Source organism: Lagenorhynchus albirostris, chromosome 18 (genome assembly GCF_949774975.1).
Source record: "Lagenorhynchus albirostris chromosome 18, mLagAlb1.1, whole genome shotgun sequence".
Taxonomy (NCBI): Eukaryota; Metazoa; Chordata; class Mammalia; order Artiodactyla; family Delphinidae; genus Lagenorhynchus; species Lagenorhynchus albirostris.
The window spans coordinates 23,213,070-23,233,372 of record NC_083112.1 but is presented as its reverse complement, the minus strand read 5'-3'; the positions used below and the strand labels follow the sequence as shown (position 1 = coordinate 23,233,372).

Here is a 20,303-nt window from a genome sequence, read left to right as displayed (position 1 = left end):
CTGTTACATCTATAGTTATAACTCACTTTCTTTTAAAACATTGTTTATTAAGTTATTCTCTTTATGATCAGTGTTGCCAAATTTTCCCATTCTATTAGTCTTTTCAAATAGCAACATTTGGCTTTGTTGATCTTCTCTAATGTATGACTCTTTGTTATTTTAGTAATGTCTATCCTTATTTTTATTTATCTTTCCTTCTTTGTGTTTATTTTTTTTGTAATAAGAGTTGGATGCTCATTCCTGTTTCCAGTTTTCTTCTTTCCTTAAACAGACATTTAAAAGTTTAAAATTTTTCCTCTAGGTTCTGTTTTAGCTGCATCCCACAAGTTTTAATATGCTGTATTTTAATAATCAACTACTTCCAACTATTTTAAAATTAAAACTCTGATTTCTTTTTAGACCTGTGGATTTAGATGTGTGTTTTAAAATTTCTAAGTATATAGAATTTATTTTAGTTATCTTTTCTGACATTGATTTCTAACAATTTTATTGTGATCAGAAAATATTATCACCCCTTTGAAATTTGTTGAGACTTGCCTTAAGGTCTAGTATGGGATTAATTTTTGTAAATGTCCCACATATATTTGAAAAGTACAGTTTTCTGTACAGGTCCTGCCAATCAAGAGTATAGGAGCTGAGTGCTATGTAAATGCTTCATCAACTGCAAACATCGGCAGGAACAGCAAGAAGAAGGGAATGGCAGAGCTGCTTAGAAAAATGTCCTCACTCCCTGACATCTCCTAGGGTCTTTCATTCAAAGTAGGCTTGGCATGTTGCCACTGTCCTTTAAGTATCAACGTGTGATGTAATCTCACTTTCAAAAGATTAGGAAAAACAATCAGGAAGAAATTTTAAGTACTCTATTGCCTGGTTTGGAGTCTTCTTACTACTCTTTCTAAGCCTTGGTTCCTTGATAAACGTGACAAAAATGTCAACTCCCAGGATGCAAGGCTCTTAAAGCATTTGGATAGTAGAAAACATTGTCTGAACAGAAACATTTGTGACTGCACGTACACACACTCAGCATAAGTAAAAACAAAACAGCTTATTTCCCAAGGCTGTAGTCATTCTTTCATAGCCCTGGGGCCACACCAGATGACATCAGTGACTAATAAGCCCCTTAGCATCTAATACCAGCAGAGAGCATTCATGACCCCTAAAGACAGAAGGGCTCCATCAATCCTTACACTTCAACAAAGATTTGTCAGAAATCTGGTTCTATTCAGTCAATGAGATGAGATTATTATGTATTCAGGCATGAGTAGGAAGAGCAGCAGAGATTATGAATGAGGGAAGTTGGGGCTTCCCTGGTGGTGCAGTGGTTAAGAATCCGCCTGCCAATGCAGGGAACATGGGTTCGAGCCCTGGTCCGGGAAGATCCCACATGCCGCGGAGCAACTAAGCCCGTGAGTCACAACTACTGAGCCTGGGCTCTACAGCCCGTGCTCCGCAACAAAAGAAGCCACGGCAATGAGAAGCCCACGCGCCGCAACAAAGAGTGGCCCCCGCTCGCCGCAACTGGAGAAGGCCCGAGCGCAGCAACGAAGACCCAATGTAGCCAATCAATTAATCAATCAATCAATCAATTCTTAAAAAAAAAAGAATGAGGGAAGATGGTTTACAGTTTTCAATAGCTGAGAATAAAACGTGTGGCGACTCAACAATTTGTTCTTTTCTTCATCTGTTTATTCAGAGAGCTGTTGGCTATAAATGACTAAATTAGCCATGAAAGACTGGCCTTAGGTACCAGAATTAGTCTCTTCTCCAATATCAGAAGAAAAAAGAAACTAACAGTTATTTAACATGCTGGGGGGAAATCATAGCCCCTGTGTCTCACCTCAGTTTTCAGGGGGCTAGGAGATCGATATAAGTGAATGTAAAAGGAAAAGAGTCTCAGAATGCAAGCATGTGGAGGCCCGGGAAGGAGCCAAGGACCAGGAATCAGGAGCCATGAGCAGCGGAGGTGAGAAGGGAGGTTGCGGGGGTGGTGGTGCGGCTTAGCTCAGTGACTTAAACTCTATTTGATTAAAATCAGGAAATAAGTGGGCTGGTCTAGGGGCTCACCAATGCCCCTCCTAGCTTCAGCAGTCTGTATTCTGCAGTTCTCGAGGTCAAAATAGTGGTGAAATTGAGCCCATCTCCAGTCCAAATTTTATATGTAAAGCAGAATTCCCATTATCGTCACATTCTACCTTGCTTTTTATACTGTGGGTGGACCATGAGAAATGTCCAGCAAATTGTGGACTTAAAATTAAGCACATCAATCACTAGCTGGGCAGAAAAGCAGACTGAAAAGACCAGACCAAAAAACTAAGACCCAAGGACCCATGAGGGCAAGGTCGGACCTCGGAGTGCTCCTTAAGTGACCTGGCCACTCTCAGAAATCTACGTGAGCTCATGTTACCCGATGTCGAGCGGTGAAACCACATCACAAACACCTCATTTCTCCTTCTCCCTAAATGATAAATGGAAGGAGTACCTGGGACAATTATATTGTTAAAAGAAACTCAGCACAACAGCTTTTTTATGGACTTTACAGTTAGGTCATTACCAAGATCTTCCTGAAATAAATTGTGAGTAGCACTGAAGAAATACAAACCACTAGGGAAGAAATATAAACCCAGGAGAAAAGAAAACAAGATGCACAGAGAATTAGTGAAGGACAAAATTGCAGAGTCCCACTCTGTATTTAAATGATTGAAAAATGTGTAATGCACTGGTTCAGGAAATGACTTAGGATAAAATGCAAATCATGGGCGAAAACATATTTCTCTAATACCGTGAATGAGAGTGCCGGTGCTTGCCAATGAAAGCCTTCTGACCGGAATGCCTGAGTGATACCCGGCTTAAAATAAATTAAAGTGGTGGTGTGGTGGAGGACATAAAAAATGGAATGTGTATGCATGGGGGATAGCAGAATAACTTACAGATGTAATTACAATAAACTACAAAACAAACGAAAGAAGAAAAAGGTGACAATAAAGGTGTGGAGTGTCATTTTGCTCGTCTTTCATTTATAAGCACCATTTGTAATGCCCCTTCCTTGGAAACCTATAACCAGAGTTCAAATATACTTTCTCCTTTTTTATCTTCCCCAATTACTTCCAGAAAATAAAGCTGCTGTGGCCATTTACTTAGTGTGTGTGAGAGAGAGAGAGAGAGAGAGAGAGAGAGAGAGAGAGAGAGAGAGAGAGAGAGAGAGAGAGAGAGAGAGAGAGGAGATACAGAGATGAAACAGAAAGCACCAAAGCTGGAGAGGTAATTACCAAACTGAGGGAGTCGCATCAAGTTAAGAACTTCATGAGGCAGGGTCTTTTCAGTGATCAACTGAGTGAAGTGGGTGGTCTATAAAGTGAGCACCAGATTGGGCAATAAATTTGTTTAAGCTTCCCCTGATGACTATTCAGGGTGCTTTGTTAAACAGAGGAGAAAAGTTAGTCTTTAACTAACCATCTAACATCCCGGTACTGAATTCCCAATTCCACTCTTTGGTTACAAGTCCAGAAACGTTAACTGACTATGTCTGGCTAGCCCATTGGTTGATCTTTAAAACTGATCACACTACATGTTTATGTGCAAAGAAAAAAGGAGACTGAAAGAATATATGTAAATGTTAACCACAGTTATATCTGGGTAGTGACACTCTGAATGATGTGTTTCCTTTTATATGCTTCTTTTAGGTTTCCAAGTGTTTTTGCATTGAGCATATACTCTTTTGTATGAAGAAAAATAAAACAAAAATCAAAACGACAAACCTGGACCCAGAAAAACTGCAGCTCCCACCTACGCTTCTCGGCCTTTCTGTTTATTCTCTTACTCAGATAAAGAAGATTCTTCTCCCTCTGAGTCATTCTTCTCCTTCCTCTTTGTTTCCATGTTGTATTCTTTCAGCCCCCCCCTACACTTCTCCCTGTTTTCTCTTCACAGCCTTCATTTCTGATGAGAAGGAAATGGGCTGCTTTTCCTAATCCTCATGTTTCCTCTCCTAACCAGCTGCACGGAGAAAGCCCTGGAGCACGACTCCCTCACAACCGCAGCCCAACTGGAGATGATGGATAATTACATCAGTCTGGCTGGGAGCGTGACACCTGCTATACACAGGCGGCCATGTGTGCATCCGGGTTCAGGGTTTCAGCGTGGATGAGGCCGCTTCTTTGCATGGTTAGACTATAGAGAAACGGAGTCAAGGCCAGAACACAAGGATTCATTTTAGTGTCCGTGGCTGGAGGGAGATACGACAATGGCCAAACAGTACGTGTCTGCGGCCAAAGCCCATTTTGAGTTGCTGCATTCAAGAAAAGATCCGTTTCACTATAAAGCTGGTACTCTTGGCCTGGAGGCAATTTCTAAAAGAGGTGGTGGAGGGGAGGGTCATTCAAAGGTCATCCGCCAACTATGGCTGACAGTGTGCGGGAAAAGCCAAGTTCCTTTATCCTGGGAATGGCTGCAAATCCCCCAAGGGTCCATATTTCCTACTGCAGACACGGGGGAAAGCGAAAAAAGGTAGAAGCCAAGCGATTTTAATGGTCTGCAGGGCAATGCCATTATTTCTACCCCTGGCTCCCACATGCGTTCATCTGCTAACCTCATTGCTTTCAGAAGAGACGATTACTAATTAGGATGCATTTGATGATCAAGTTAATTACGGGCAGAGCAGGAGCTCTGGTGGTGAGCTGAAGCCTGCCAGAATTAAACTCTATTAGGGCTTCTCTTTCTCGTCCCAGAAGTGAAGAGATTTCTTTTCACAGTTCAAATTTAATAAATAAAAGCCACGTGTGTGTTACTTTCTTCTTGCTAGCTCTTACTCTGCTGACGTAAAAACCACATTAAGGGCCGTGACAGAGTCAGAAAAGAGGCAATGGGTTTTTGCCAAAAATATTTCTCGCAAGCAAGGAGCGCCGGAAGGGTAGAGCTTCCCCATGTCCTGCTCCCCTGGTCACTGTGGTCCTGAAGCCCCACTTCTCCACCTGGTCCACTGTGGGGAGTTACGGGGTGACAAAGGGAATGCAGGGGCCGTGGTCAGGCAGGCCTGGGTTGGAAATCTGACTCTACCGCGACCATGCTGGACCCTGGGCAAGTCACCCGTCATATCCGGGTCTCGAGTTCTACCTGAGAAGCCGGGATAAGCTCATACTCCTGAGATGTGAGCACGGAGTGGAGTAAAGAAGAAGTTTTTGAGAGTAAACGGGGGCGAGCAGGTCCTCCAGCTGTAAGGGGCGGAGAGGCAACAGCACTGGCCACCCCAGGGTCAGGAACCTCAGCTCTGGATTTGTCCAGACTTACTCTGCAAGTCCTGAGCCTTCTCTTAAACCTCCACGTGTCTTCACGTCGGCCCCAGGAATGTGGCGATTGCAGTTTGCATTTGCAGAACAGCTTTTCCAAATGCGTTCACATAGGTGACCTCATTTTACGGCCACAAACGCTGACCGAGGCTGGCAGGGTCCATTCTCCAGATGCAGAACCTGAGGTTCAGAGAGGCTGATTTGTACACAGTTGTGCAGAAAACAGCCAAGCTGGAAAGCCTCTCCCTCCTACTGCTTTGGTGTTTTCATTTTCTTGGGCAGAAGCTCGGTGCCGCTCATGTCCATGAAGGCAGAGTATCTCCTTCCTTATCTGAAGGTCTCTCTCTGTCCAGTGAAAACGGCAAGATGCCCATGGTCCTCCCTTGTTTGAAACTGCTAAAAACTCAGGGCGGTTTCCTCTGCGTGAGCTTCACTTTTAGTCCTTTGTATCTCGTCTGGAGTCAAATGGGAATGTGCCTTAGTAACTCCTAAGCCCCTAAGCAGATGTCAGGTGCGATCATTTCAAACGAGTTGGGCTTTGCAATGTGAAGCCCTGAGCCAAGAACCGGAGCACCGGTTACTATGTCTCGTTCCAAATGTCCCCAACCATCCCTTCAAGAGTCTCACACTGCAGTGGGTACAGACATTCTGAGAAGTGTCAGGGAGGGTGATCTGCAAATGTTAGAAAATGCACGTGCTGCCACCGAGACAGCTGGCGTTTAGCAGCCAGAGGGAAGGGCACCGAATTCTAAATATTATCATCACCGTCACGCAGGCTGCTGTTACAATGCATCACCCCAAGGCACTGGTTGAAGAACAGGTAGAAAAGGAAATGACAAACTCTGGGGTAGTTAAGGAAGGACAACCACGGTACACCCCAAATTAAGCAGCGTTGTGAACCCTGATATCTTGCCCTGGAACCTATGTAAAGCCACATCTGAGAGACGTACATGTTTTTATGATTGTTCTGATTCTAGCAAAATATCAAAGACTTTTAACATGAATGTGGGAAATGCCTTGTGAGTTGTTTTCTATTCAGAAAGAAAGAAACTTCATCTGGGTAAGTTGAAATAAAATAAACATGGATTATGTCTCTGCAGCCACAGCTCGTAAAAATTCCAGATATGTGTGTGAATATGTCTTCATGCATACATTTATTTTTTGAACTTTTTCTTTTAATATATTTATTTATTTTTGGCTGGGCTGGGTCTTTGTTGCTGCGTGCAGGCTCTCTCTAGTTGCGGAGAGCGGGGGCTACTCTTCATTGCGGTGCGTGGGCTTCTCATTGCTGTGGCTTCTCTTGTTGTGGAGCACGGGCTCTAGGTGCGTGGGCTTCAGTAGTTGTGGCACGCGGGCTCAGCAGCTGTGGCTTGCGGGCTCTAGAGTGCAGGCTCACTAGTTGTGGCGCACGGGCTTAGTTGCTCCACGGCATGTGGGATCTTCCCAGACCAGGGCTCAAACCCGTGTCCCCTGCATTGTCAGGTGGATTCTTAACCACTGTGCCACCAGGGAAGCACCCCGCGTCAAATTTTTAAAGAACCCACTTAAAAATCCAACTTCTCTCTTGTTATTACATACTGCAGCCTCTTCCTGTCACCTTTTCCAGACTACTTACCTTCCTTTTCTCCACCCTTAAACCCCTCTAATTTGCGGATCTGCTTCTTCAGTCTGAAGCGCCTATATTCCAAAATATTCTGCCTTAAGTTCCTATGTTCCTGCCTCTTAGACATTCAGAAAATGTGCTCACTGTTCTTCCCTTCCCTTGTTTCTGGAAAGCCAGAATAACATGTAATATTCTTCCCCCACCCCCTCCCCGGGCACCATGCTAACCAAGGATTCATTCAACAACTGGATTAAGCTAAAAGCCCCTGTAACAGGTTCTTGTTCAAAATGTCAGACCTGGTCCATGTGTGTTTGCTTTTGCTTTTTCCTTCCTCCACAGGCAATTAAAATGTCTGTCAGTGATTAAACTTAAAAGAGCAGAGCGAATGGGAAGGGAATTCCATGGAGTTCTTAGTGTAGGACAGACCCTGGCCTTTGTGCAATCCCCAAATCTCCTCAAAATGAAGTCTGCCAGTCAGTGAGCCACCGGGCAGGAGAAAGACTCAGCTGTGGAGGTGACCTGGACTCAGCCATCAGTAAGCCACACGGACTCCTAGAAAAGTGACCCCAGCCCTTCATCCCCGATACAAACAGGCTACCACGCATTACCTCACGTGAGAAGGAACCTGGAGCATGAAAGAGACTGACGGAGACACAGAAACCAAACAACCAGTCCTGGAATAAATAGAAATGATTCAGGAACAATAAGAACTAAAAAATTCTAATTAGTATTCTCAAAAAGATTTGAGAAGATACTGCAACCAAAAAATAAGACTGTGTGAAAAGACAGTAAACAAAGAACAGAAATAACATTTGCAAATAAAATAACACAATTATCAAATAGAAACTTCAGTGGAAAGGATAAAAGATAAAGTTTAAACAGATAATATGAGAAAAAGGACAATGGGCACAGAGCATCAGCCTCGTAGGTCCCTTATATGACTGCTGGGCATTTCAGAAAGAAAATGAAAACAGAAATGACAAGTGAACAGTTATCAAGAGAATGGAGACCCCTGTTGCATTTATCCATGTTATCTGTCTGCAGCACCTCGCCTAAGTTCTTTTTTTGTTGTTGTTGTTTTGTTTGCGGTACGCGGGCCTCTCACTGTTGTGGCCTCTCCCGTTGCGGAGCACAGGCTCCGGACGCGCAGGCTCAGCGGCCACGGCTCACGGGCCCAGCCGCTCCGCGGCATGTGGGATCTTCCCAGACTGGGGCACGAACCCGCGTCCCCTGCATCGGCAGGCGGACTCTCAACCACTGCGCCGCCACCAGGGAAGCCCGCGCCCCAGTTCTTTGTAGCATCACCTGTGAAGGCCACTGGGAGCTGGGCTGCTGGCCTTTCTAGGATTTTCAAAATTTTTAAGGGACATGCTTTTTTTCAGAAATTAAGAAGAAATTATCTAAAGTTGTCTTGGGTAAGTTCATTTTACCTGTCTTCCCCTAAAGTTTTCTGATGATCAAAACCACCACCCCCCCAAGCAGAGCCAGCACCCCCACCACAGTCACCATCCCCGCCACAGTCACCATCCCCAGCACAGCCATCATCGTCGCAATCCTTGATATGACTCCTGCTGCCATAATAATGATCCTGACTTTGACAAGTACACGTGAGACTTCATTACATATGAAATCAGGAGGGGAATCGAACACAAACTTTTCACTATCTCTAAAAATGTACTTACTAAGCAACTGAATCGTTTAAAGGAGATTTCACAAGAGATGCTTATAACTTTCCTTAAGTGGTCAGATAGATGCACTCACTGATGTTCTCATTTCAACACACTTTCATTTATTTCTTAATATATATCCCAAAGACCAATCCTTGACCAACTTTTGGCAAAACTAGCTGGGGTTACTTTGTATTTTAAGAAAGTAACATTATTGTATTTCTCTGTCCTCTTCTATAAAATTTGTCTAGATTAGCTTTTGTAATACACAAACAGAGAATCCCACATCTACTCCTCTTTGAGCATAAGGGAAAAAAAACAATTACTTAATTTCTAAAATGGTGTTGGTCGTAATAGTCCTCTTTCCCCCAATTATTTTTCCTGGTCTCCCTTGCTGAAAATTGTCAAGACAGCTGACTAGCCCTGGTCTTTAATAATGGCAAGCCAAGAGAGTTAGAGAGTTCTACGTGGGCTAATGGTTTACTGGCCTAAGACAGCTGGTCTTCAGATGACATTTGCTAACAGCATTAAACAGCATCAGCTGGGACCCTTCTGACATAATTATCATTAGTCACTCACAGTTTTATAACCAGCAGCTTATAATGGTATCCTCTTATCATTTAAATATTTACCAGTCCTATCAATATGATTTACACATGGCTTCAAAAAGAATTCTGATTTTTAAGTTGGTTATTTAGAAATATGACATACTGACTTATCCTCGTGAATAAAAATACAGATCCTGTTTAAATTCAGGTGTGGTTAAAACCATAACGAGATACTAATATACGCGTATTATAGTGGCTAAAAACGACAGAGTAAAATAAAACAGAAACCAACTGGCCATTCCAAGTGCTGGCTGATAAGGACACAGAACAACTGTAATTCTCATGTAAACCCTCGGGAAAGCACATTGGGAAGACACTTAGGAAAACAGTTTAGCATTTTCTTAAAATGTCAAACACACTTACCATATGACCCAGAGATCCTACTCCTAGGTATTTACCCAAGTGAGATGAAAAATTATGTCCAAACAAAGAGCCTGTAAGTGAATGTTTATAGCAGATTCATTCATATTGGCCTCAAACAGGAAACCACCCAAATGTCCATTAACTGGTGACTAGATAAACAAAGCATGGCCCTTCCTTACCATGGAATGCCATTCAGCATAGAAAGAACGAACAACAGACACATACGGCAACACAGACGAATCCCAAATTCGTTATGCTGAGTGACAGAAGGCAGGCTCAAGAGGTTGTACACAGTACGATTCCACTTATATGACTTTCCTGAAAAGGCAGAACCATGAGGGTAGAAAACGAATCAGGGATTGCTGGGAGTGGGGTGGACTAAAAAGGGGCATAAGGGAACTTTGGGGGGCGGTGATGGAATTATTTTATATATTGATTGTGGTCGCGATGGTTACATGACTGTATGAATTTGTCAAAACTCACAGAACCCTCACGAGAGTATTTTTATTGTGTGTACATTTTACCTCGATCGACCTGAGAAAATAATTCAGTGTGGTAACCTGAAGGTAAATAAGAATTTCAAATACGGGTATGCTTGTCTTGGATACCTAAAGATATAAACGAAAGCCTGCAACCTGACTCTCCCTGTGGCAGAGACAGGTTAACTCTGTTGCCAGCTTCAGATCAGGTTAAGGCTACCATGTTACCATGGATACAAGCTATTATTTCCTTTCGTGTGAAACCTCTAATATTAAATTGTGACTCACATGCAAGGCAAGGGGAGACTAAGAAACAACCAGACAAAGTCACCCGAGGCTCTTTCATTTTTCAGAACCCTGCCCTTAAAGTTTCCTCCATGAACTCATGAGAAACCATGGGAAGTCAGTGAACATATGCTTCAGGGATGAAAAGAAGAAAGGTTAGAAACTTTTTGGCTAAACTTGAAGGCAGTTCTAAAAATTTTCTGCTAGTCTTAAGGCTGTTAAGACTGTTTATATTCTTGTTTGTTGCAGAAATAATTTCCCCTATATGGATTGCTAAAGCAATGACCTATGAGAGACCAGCCCTCTTCTCCATCTGTTGACTTGCCTGGGAGACGATGCTTTTCTGACTTATAAAGTGGACAGAGGGCAGATTGAGGGTGGGTTTTAAAGTCAGGAGAATTCTTTGCAGTGGGACTCAAACTGGCAAGTTGTGGGGATTCACTCAAAGCGGGTAAGGTAGAAAGATGACTCTTAGATAAGCACATATATTTAAAAACTATATTAAAGATGTGTTGCCACAGTGATCGCCGTGCATCCAGCTAACGACTAGTGAAAATGGAAATCATAACTGCTGCCTTTGCGTTAGTGCTTTCCGCGTGCTAAGGAAGTGCTACGCGGACCCCTAGGGCATCACTTCTCCCCACACCCTGCCCTGCCCTTTATGATCCAAGAATCCTAAACAACCTAGAGCTCCCCAGAGGCACCAGGCGAGTTCTTGCCTCTGTGCCTTTGTCCATTCGTTCCTCCATTCAACAAATATTGAATTGTGTCCCCCCCAAATTTATATGGTGATGTTCTAAAGCCTGTACTTCAGAATGCAAGCTTATTTGGAAACAGGGTCACGGCAGATGTCATTAGTTAAGATGAGGTCATACTGGAATAGTGTGGGCCCCTTAATCCTATACAAATTGTGACCTTATAAAAAGGGGAAATTGGGACACAGGCACACACGCGGGGAGAAGGCCATCTGAAGACGAAGGCAGAAAGCAGGGTGATGCGTCTACAAGCCCAGGAAGGACAAAGCTCGCCAGCAAACCTGAGGAGGAAAGGGGAAAGTCCGGAGCAGACTCTCCCTCGCCGCCCACAGAGGGGCCAACCCTACCAGCACCCTGCTCTTGCACTTCTAGGTCCAGAACTGTGAGACAATAACTTTCTGTGGTTTAAATCAAACCAGAACAAACCAAAACAAACCCCCAAACAAAATTCCCACCCAAACAAAACAAACACAGTAAAGCACATTTCCTATGGACAAGGAGATTCTGCAAATGTATGAGAAGCCGCGAGAACGGAACTGCTCCTTTAAGGGGCTGGAGCTCCGTGGGGATGCACAGCCGGGGCTCCAGTGCGGACTGGGGCGGGGCGCTGACACCCCGCATGCTTCTTCCAGGTTGGCTAGCTCACCCTCGCATCCTGACTTCTTTCAGATTTGAATCTTCAACCAGCTTAAAGGTTTTTTTTTTTTATAACATCTTTATCGGAGTATGATTGCTTTACAATGTTGTGTTAGTTTCTGCTGTATAACAAAGTGAATCAGCTATACGTATACATATGTCCCCCTATCCCCTCCCTCTTGGCGTCTCCCTCCCACCCTCCCTAGCCCACCCCTCCAGGCGGTCACAAAGCACCGAGCTGATCTCCCTGTGCTATGCGGCTGCCTCCCACTAGCTAGCTATTTTACATTTGGTAGTATAAAGACGCAGACGTTGAGAATGGACTTGAGGACACGGGGAGGGGGAGGGTCAGCTGGGACGAAGTGAGAGACTGGCATGGACTTATATATACAGCTTAAAGGTTTATATCAACTTTTCATGCAACCAGAGTCATCTTTCCTGGAGGAAAAGAGGGCCCGACGCATGAGGTATGAGAGACGGCGGACGCTCCTCCTCCTGGCAAGGGCGCCACTCACCCCCAACGTGCGGACAGATGGACAAGCCCCGGGAGCTCCCCGTGGCAGCTGTTAACACCGATTTCCAAGTGCGGGGGGGCCTGAGCCCCGCCTGTAATGACACTTTCCTGGCTGGGTCTGACCTCTGAATCTCGCTGATTTGTCTAACACACACTGTGAGCATCAGCGAGTTAGGACTCAAAGCCAAGACGCCAAAATTGCTTTTAAATGGCAGGAGATGTTTAAGACAGAATTTCTGTGACTTGGTCATTAACTTGTTTGTATCCCGATCCACGCTTTTTTACATCGCTTCCTCTCAATTATTCTTTCCCTGCTTGGCGGAGGTTTTAGCAGCAGTTACCTCTAATCATCGAGACACTTTTGTAGGCAATTCAGGCTCCTGCTCTTAGAGAGCAGTCAATATTGGTGGGGGAATTCGAAAAAATTATCCTACTCACTGTATAATTGCCCATCATCTTGCTTATATTTTCCTTGTTTATAGAAAACAATCTTTTCTTCCAGAAAGGAGTGGTTAGATTTATATACTCAGAGGAGTCATACAAATAACCATGTGTGATGATAATTCAGGCTATATTATTCTAAGATAACTCACACACCTTACGAGTATCACATATCAATCCATGTTTTCAGATATAAACCCAGCTATGACTCTTTGATTCTACCCTCTGCTGCCAGTGCCCAGCACTGGGTGCTAGCGCCCACCCCCTCAAGCCCTCATTTCCCACAGTCCACGTTCCTTCCGCTTCCTCCAAAGCCCACAGCTTCTATCTCTTTCTTACATGAGCTGGAAAGACCCAGCTTTAACTTGAGTGTGCCAAGATGAAGCCTGTCGATCTTTAACAAAAGCAGAGATGCTGGCCTGTTTCTGAAGTTACCTATCGCCCCAAATTTTAGTGCTTCATCCATCCCATCAACAAACATTTCTGAAATACACAGTGTGTTCAGAGAACCGGTCTACATCCTAAGTATCGTCCAAGAGAAATGGAAATAACACAGTTTACGTATTCATCGATCTCAAAAACAGACTCGCCACGCTTTTGTAGAATGGGTCTGCCTGCTTTTAACTTGAGAAGTTCTAAGATTACAGAACACTGGGGTCACAACTGGCAAGGATTTTCTGACCTTTTGCCATGAGGCTAAATTTTATGTACGGAGCTTTCAAACTCCTAGATTCTCTTCCTTTGCTTCCCACTTCGAGGGTGTAGCGCTTCAACCTGTTTCTTTAGCGTGGCTTCTCCCCTGACCCTCCCCTTCCACGGTCATCAGCACTTTCCTGACCTAGCCACTCAGCTTTTCTGCTGTTCTTTTTTCTCCTCCACCTTTCCCAGCAAACAGCCACCACTGCGTAGGCACATCCCTTTCTCTCGAGAACAAAGACACCAATGCGGGCGCAGGTACCTGTTGCATGCCTTGCATGGTCTGCTGCAGGAACTGCACCTGCTGGTCCTTGGTCAGGTTTTCTTCCGTTCGAAACAGCTGCTCTTTCTCCTGCTTCAGCAGTTCCACTTCGTTCCTGTAGGCGTCCAGCTGCCACCGGAGGCTGTCGTTCTCTTCTTTAAGCGCGTAGGCCTGGGCGGCCAGGGCTGAGGGGCAAACAGAATGAGTTCAAGTGAGTGACCTTCTCGCTTAGATGGACAGCCTTCAGTGCGAAAGGGATTCTAAACCGGATTCTTAACGTTTGTACCAAACCCAAATGAGCTACCCTGGGGTGCTTTATTTTGCAGCTGGTGAGCATTGCTTCTTTGGGAATTTTTCACTATTCTATTTGTCCTGTCTTATGTATGACTGTGGGCACAGGACTGACTCCTTCCAAATTCTTGTCTCTTGATCTCTTCCCCGACCTAGGCTCCCTCTCAGAAACTGATCCGTGTTGCTAGGTGATGAGAGTGCTCAGAACTCCAGGCAATCGTCGTTATCTACCTCGTGGCTGCCCTTTCCCTTTCGGCAGGAAGGCAGGACGGCTTAGCTCCTTGGAGGGCCACTTTCTTTCAAATTATCAGCGGCCCCCCAATGGAAGCACGCAGCCGCAGCCGCCCAGGGGAGCTGGGGATTGATCCACACACACACTGTTCCTTCCTGCTCTACTGCCGGGTCAGCCTGACTGCATGAGTCAGTTAGTTAAGTTAGTTCCCTCTGACTCCTATCAGAATGCTGACCTGGTTCCATCTGTTTCACCAACAGATTCCTACCCTAATACTCCCTCCTGAAACCTGAAATTCTCTATGTGCAAATTCAGAGCTCACTCACATCTCCACCTGACTGAGAAACCGAGACACTTAATTCAGGGTCTTACGCATCTCAAGGCTCCGAAAACAACTGAAATGGAATAGAACAGAGTGAATGGTTCAAAACAAAATTGAGGACGGCGACTCCCTTCGCTGGTTTCCAGCTTACTGCTTGGTGGTCTCTGCAGTAATCACAATAGCTTCCTAAGCTCTCTCTGTACAATAGACGCTGGGCCGTGAACTAACTCACGTCATCCCCCCATCAAGCCTCTGATGTGGGTGCTGCTCTTAACCACCCCCTCTTTACAGATGAGAAAGTGAAGCTCAGGGAAGTTAGAGAACTTGTCTGATCCCACAGAGAGAGTAGCATCAACAGCCTTCAAACCCAGATTGGGCTCCAGAGCCTCTGCTCCCTGTCACTGGGCTATTCTGCCAGCCAGATGAGTTTAGTTCTTACCAGACTGTTTGAAAAGAACTCCAAATGCTCCCCCTCTACTTTCTCACCAGTTTCCCATGCTTTCGTCCCCCCTCCTTCAGAAAATCCATTCTCTACTTTTGTAAAGCAAGAGAAACGTGAAGATATTTTAAAAGCTTCTTATCAGAAGCTTCTTTAAAGAAGTAACTTCCGGTTGGTAAGGGCATGGCATGGAGTATGGAGTCCCTGGCCAGCAGGTTCTCGGTCCACGATCATTTCCGCACCCCACACCATATCCAATACCAATCCCAGAGCCAAATCGAGGACGGCCTCTCAGATGTTCCACCCACACATTACCGTGCGATGGTGACAGATCTGTACGGAGGTGCTCTGAAACCCCAGTGAGTTCTCTCCTTAAATATCAACCATCAAATTACGTTAACAGTAGTTTTATAGTTGAGTGTTTTATGGTATTCTACTTTGCAAAATGATTATGTGTAGTACACACTGAAATACTAATCAAATAGAACATGCAATTAACCAGAAAATTCCCTACCTCAAACCATCAGGGATCAATTAGTCGACAAGCAGTTACTGCATATGTACTCCATGCCCGAGCCTGTCTGGGCATCTTGGATCACAAGACAAGGAGACAGAGTATGTCTCTTCTCTCAAGGAGCTTGAAATATAATAGAAACCAACACGTTTGAAAGGAACACACTCAAAGCAAGAGAGAAGAGCCTGATGCCTGGCATATAGTAGGCACTCAATAAATGTTGGTTGGATAAATAAACAAGTGACTAATTTAGTGTCAAGGTTTATTGCAAGAGAATCCATCCTACAGGAATTCAGAGAAGAGAAAGGAAAAGGCAGACTGGATTAATAAAAGAGGGCTTTGGGGCTTCCCTGGTGGCGCAGTGGTTGAGAATCTGCCTGCTAATGCAGGGGACACGGGTTCGAGCCCTGGTCTGGGAGGATCCCACATGCCACGGAGCAACTGGGCCCGTGCACCACAACTACTGAGCCTGCGCGTCTGGAGCCTGTGCTCCGCAACAAGAGAGGCCGCGACAGTGAGAGGCCCGCGCACCGCGATGAAGAGTGGCCCCTGCTTGCCACAACTAGAGAAAGCCCTCGCACAGAAACGAAGACGCAACACAGCAAAAATAAATAAATAAATAAATTTTTTTTAAAAAAAGAGGGCTTTGAAGGGTGAAAGCCCAAGAACTGGGGAAGGGCACCTCACTCAGGGGCAAGAGCAGAAGCAAAGCCCAGAGATGAGAACTGAAGATAGAATATTTGGGGCAGGAAGCAGAGAAGCTTGACCAAAAGGCAAGAGTCTGTCTGGAAGCAGTGAGAGAAAGCTGAGCCATGCCGGGTGACGAGAGAGGATGGAGGTTCAGAAGTCAGGCTGGAGAGGTGGGGTCAAATGGGGAGGCCAACTGAGAGCCACTGAAGGTGCCCAGGCGGCAGAAGGACGTGATGAAATCGGGGATTCAGGAAGACTGGTCTGGCAATGGTGCGTGGAATGAACTGGAGGCTGAATAAAGGAAATTTTATTTGGTGTATATGTGTGTGCAAAACAGAGGAACTGCCAATTTTACAGTTTTCAGGGACTGACATAAAATCGGAAACAGGGCTTCCCTGGTGGCGCAGTGGTTGAGAGTCTGCCTGCCGATGCAGGGCACATGGGTTTGTGCCCCGGTCCGGGAAGGTCCCACATGCCGCGGAGTGGCTGGGCCCGTGAGCCATGGCTGCTGAGCCTGCGCGTCCGGAGCCTGTGCTCCGCAACGGGAGAGGCCACAACAGTGAGAGGCCCGCGTACCGCAAAAAAAAAAAAAAAACAACAATGGGAAACGACCCAGGGTATACCCAGGAGTATGAGCTAGTGCTTTTTCAACACCGCACAGCCCAACTTCAGATCTTGTCCACACTCTGAGGTATCAACTCCTGACAATTCAGTTTACCAACCCCAAGGAAATGGTTATGAGGCATCATTTAAGAGAGGGATGTTGTAATAGGGCAAAATTACAGAAAATGCAAATGATGGAAAAAGTGTTGGCGCTACAGAAGCACATTACTACATTTAGTAGCATTCAAAGACACTTAAGTCATTTCCTTTAGGAAGCTCTATCTGGCCCTTTCTCAATTCAGAGTGGCATTTTTATTACCATAACTGATAGCAGGTGTTTGTGAAGAAATCGATTAGTATGCAGGGATGGAAATCACATTTTCCAAATGAATTGCATAGTCTGCAAGATATGCTGAAATCTGTGTAGCAAAACGCAAGCAGCTATAAAGCATGTGCTAGCAACATTTCAATAAATTTTCTGAACATAAATACATATAGGGACGTGCACCATCCATTATTTTAGGGCTTCTCTTACAAGCCTGTGGAACAGCACGGCTGACATTTCTTATTCTTGGTTTAAGCCAACTGACCACTGTTCCTACCGAGTAGGATGCGGTGTCATTTGCATTTCTGGAATACGAATGTGATATCGTCATAAAAAAAAAAGATTAAAAAAACCCAGCAGCTGTAACTCCATCCCCCCATCCCCCCACCAAATCAATACCATAGCCAATCCCATCAACGTTTTTTATAATTGGGGCATATAACTGATTTACATTCCTTATTAAACAATTTCAAGCTTGATATTTGCAAAGAAAATGTTGGTTACTCATGTGGCAGCAAAGTGGTTTTCTTCTAGAGGGTGAGAAATTATATATTGACTCCACTTAACTTGTGGTCACCTGTTTGTAAACAGTATTCAGCGTCATCCGCGCCTCAGATGAAGCTTCCTGGAAGAAGCTAGATTAGTTTCTTGGACCAGCGCTCTAAAGGAAACGAAATCCTAATAATTTCTAACTTAACATCATTTCTCAGTGTATTCAAAATTCAGAAACTTAAAAGGCCCACCCTTTCCTTTCTCTCTTTCATTCTGTCTAGGACACTGTATTAAAGTAAACAGTTTTGAACAATGTATAATCAAGCTTCTGTGATAAAACTGACCCCTGAGAGACAGCACAACCAATCCACTATTCAAATAAGGAGGATTAAAAATAAACAACAGTATGCATCTTTTTGTAGGAATCCCTGTGGACTGCACTGTGTTCCAATAAACAGAATATTTAGCTAACATGTGGATTACCAATTTTCAATAAAAATTTTAAAAAAGAATACAGTGAAGACACTTCAAATGTAAACTATTCTGAACACAATTGAGTTTTCCTTTGGTGATTTTAAAGGCAATGCTGAATCCAGGGATGCCTCTGGGTTACCATTCATTCATTCACCCATCAGCTATTTATAGTGAAGCCATGTGAGGAGAGCTGTGGCCTCCATGAGGGGAAGGCCAGTGTAGGCATCAGTTTATACTTGCTCAGGACCTTAGGAAAATTCTGTTACAGGGGTTTTCTGATTGGATCAAAACCAAAATGACAATGTTGGAAAAACTCTGCTAAACAAGATTAACTTCCATTTCAGAACTTAGCACTAGGCTACTAAAATTACCAAAGTGTATATAAATTGATCCAAAGATTAAATTGCACTGCTGGAGAAGAGGCTTAAAGGCATTACAGCACCTTGCTGCACCCCTGACTAGATCCTATATAAACCATTAGTCTTTGTATTAATTATGGTCAGAGTGACCTCCTCCTCTGTCTCTTCCATTACTTACTGTGTTTCCCTGGGAACAGATAATGGCATGCTTACCTTCTTTAAGTAAATACTCTGCTGAAAGCCTTGAAATCTCTCTCTTAGCACCCTGAGCCAGCCTCAGAAAAATAATTAGCCCTATATGAAAATACGTAAGTTATTTTGGGTTATGTCCCTGTAAGCTGACAGTATGTTAATATCTCTTCCATGCTCAGGCAAGACACAACTAAATAATCAAACCCTTTAACATACTGTTTCTAACAATATCTGGATTTCTCGAAAACTGTTTGTCTTGGTGTCGTTGGGGGGGGTCCCCCCTCCACTTTGCCAGATGTCCTCCTGAGATGCTGGGAGGACGCTGCCCAGCTGTGCATTTCCTCCCCACGCGCAAAGAATGTCTTTTTCAAGGTTTCCATCGGCTGCTGCCCAGAAAGGCACTTGTGCTGAAAGGTCCAGAACCCAGGACGACTGGATGGGTCTGAGACCTGGAAGATACGGCCACCACATCAGCTCGCCTTCCAGCCCCCATGGCCTGGGCACCTAGGGACCGTCCCCAGGCTCCATCTGCCTTCCTGCATTCTGCTCTTCCTCCGGCAGGGTGCCTGGGGTGGGGGGCCCAGTGGCGCTGCTGCGGCACAGACGGCACACTGTGTCATGCTTTTCTCTGCTTAGTGAAGCTTGTTCCTGAGAGGCGACTGGCCCAGGGGCTGCCATCTGACTGGTTCTCACCGATGCAGCGTGAGGGGGGTGTGAGGTGTGCCTTCTGCTCAATTCCTCGTTATCTTCCTGCTGCCGGAGTGGGCCTGGGTCTCCGAGTCATCACGTGGAGGAAAGGTGCCCACAGACCGAGAATATCTGCTTTGGACTCTAGTGTGCCCAAGAAATGAACTTTTTTTCTTTGGTAAAGACACTTGAAGATTTGGAACTTATTTGTAAAATAGCTGGCATTACTCTAACCCAGAGTTTCCCAAATGTTGGCTTGAATCAGAAATTCCTGGTGGGTGTGCTAAACACGTATTTCTGGGCCCCTTCCCCAGTTTCCAATGGGGTATGTCTGGGACGCAGCCTAAGAATCTGCATTCCTCCAAGCTCCGAGTGGTGCTGATGCTGCCAGGGCCGAGACCACATTTGGTGAGCGGCAGCTCAGGCCACGGCCGCTTCTATCCCCCGGCTTCTGAACCGGAGCTACAATTGGCTTGTTTGAACAAATACGTCTGACGGCACCACAGGCTCAGCTTGGCATTCTGGTTCCATTCCTCGACCTTCTGAATGAGCCTCAGCCCCGTGTGCTGCACCTGTGAAGGCAGTCCTGTCCCAGCCCTGTCTCCATGCCCCAGCCACCTCCTTACGGAGGGAGGGGGAAATCTGGGCAAAAGGTACAGTCACTGCTGTTTTCCTTCCCGTTTTCCCCCAATAACAGTAGCAGTAGCAGCAGGAGTAGCTGTAGTCATAGGAGTAGTAACAGTGGTAGTAATAGCTAACAATTTTATGTGCCAGGCAACGTTTGCACAATCTCCTTTCGCCTTCACAAAAACATGACATAGTAAATACAACTCATATTTTTCTTTTCCAAGTGACGGGACTGGGTTTGAGAGGTGTGGAGGTTTGCCCAGCTGGCTGGAGGTGCGGGGTTTATCCTCCGCAAGGGGCACTCCAGAACCTACACTCCCCGACGTGATGGCACTGGGGTGGCCCCTCGCAGGTAAGTGCTGCAGCTCGAACGCGAAGGCAACCAGGGACCCTGCTGTGGGACCCGATCAGCTCCTAACAGAGGCAAACATTCCCTTGCTGGGTCTTTTTGGGGACTGTTCTGCA

At 45.2% G+C, this 20,303-nt stretch overlaps 1 protein-coding gene across 11 annotated transcripts in view; it reads right to left on the bottom strand.

Moving 5' to 3' along the window:
• ENOX1 (ecto-NOX disulfide-thiol exchanger 1) overlaps positions 1-20,303 on the bottom strand; it is a 611,047-nt gene that overhangs the window by 80,564 nt on the left and 510,180 nt on the right. For all 11 annotated transcript variants that reach the window (XM_060129461.1, XM_060129462.1, XM_060129460.1 and 8 more), the window contains one exon: positions 13,592-13,776. In XM_060129461.1, the coding sequence (XP_059985444.1) occupies positions 13,592-13,776 (185 nt within the window). The remainder of the gene's footprint in view (positions 1-13,591; positions 13,777-20,303) is intronic.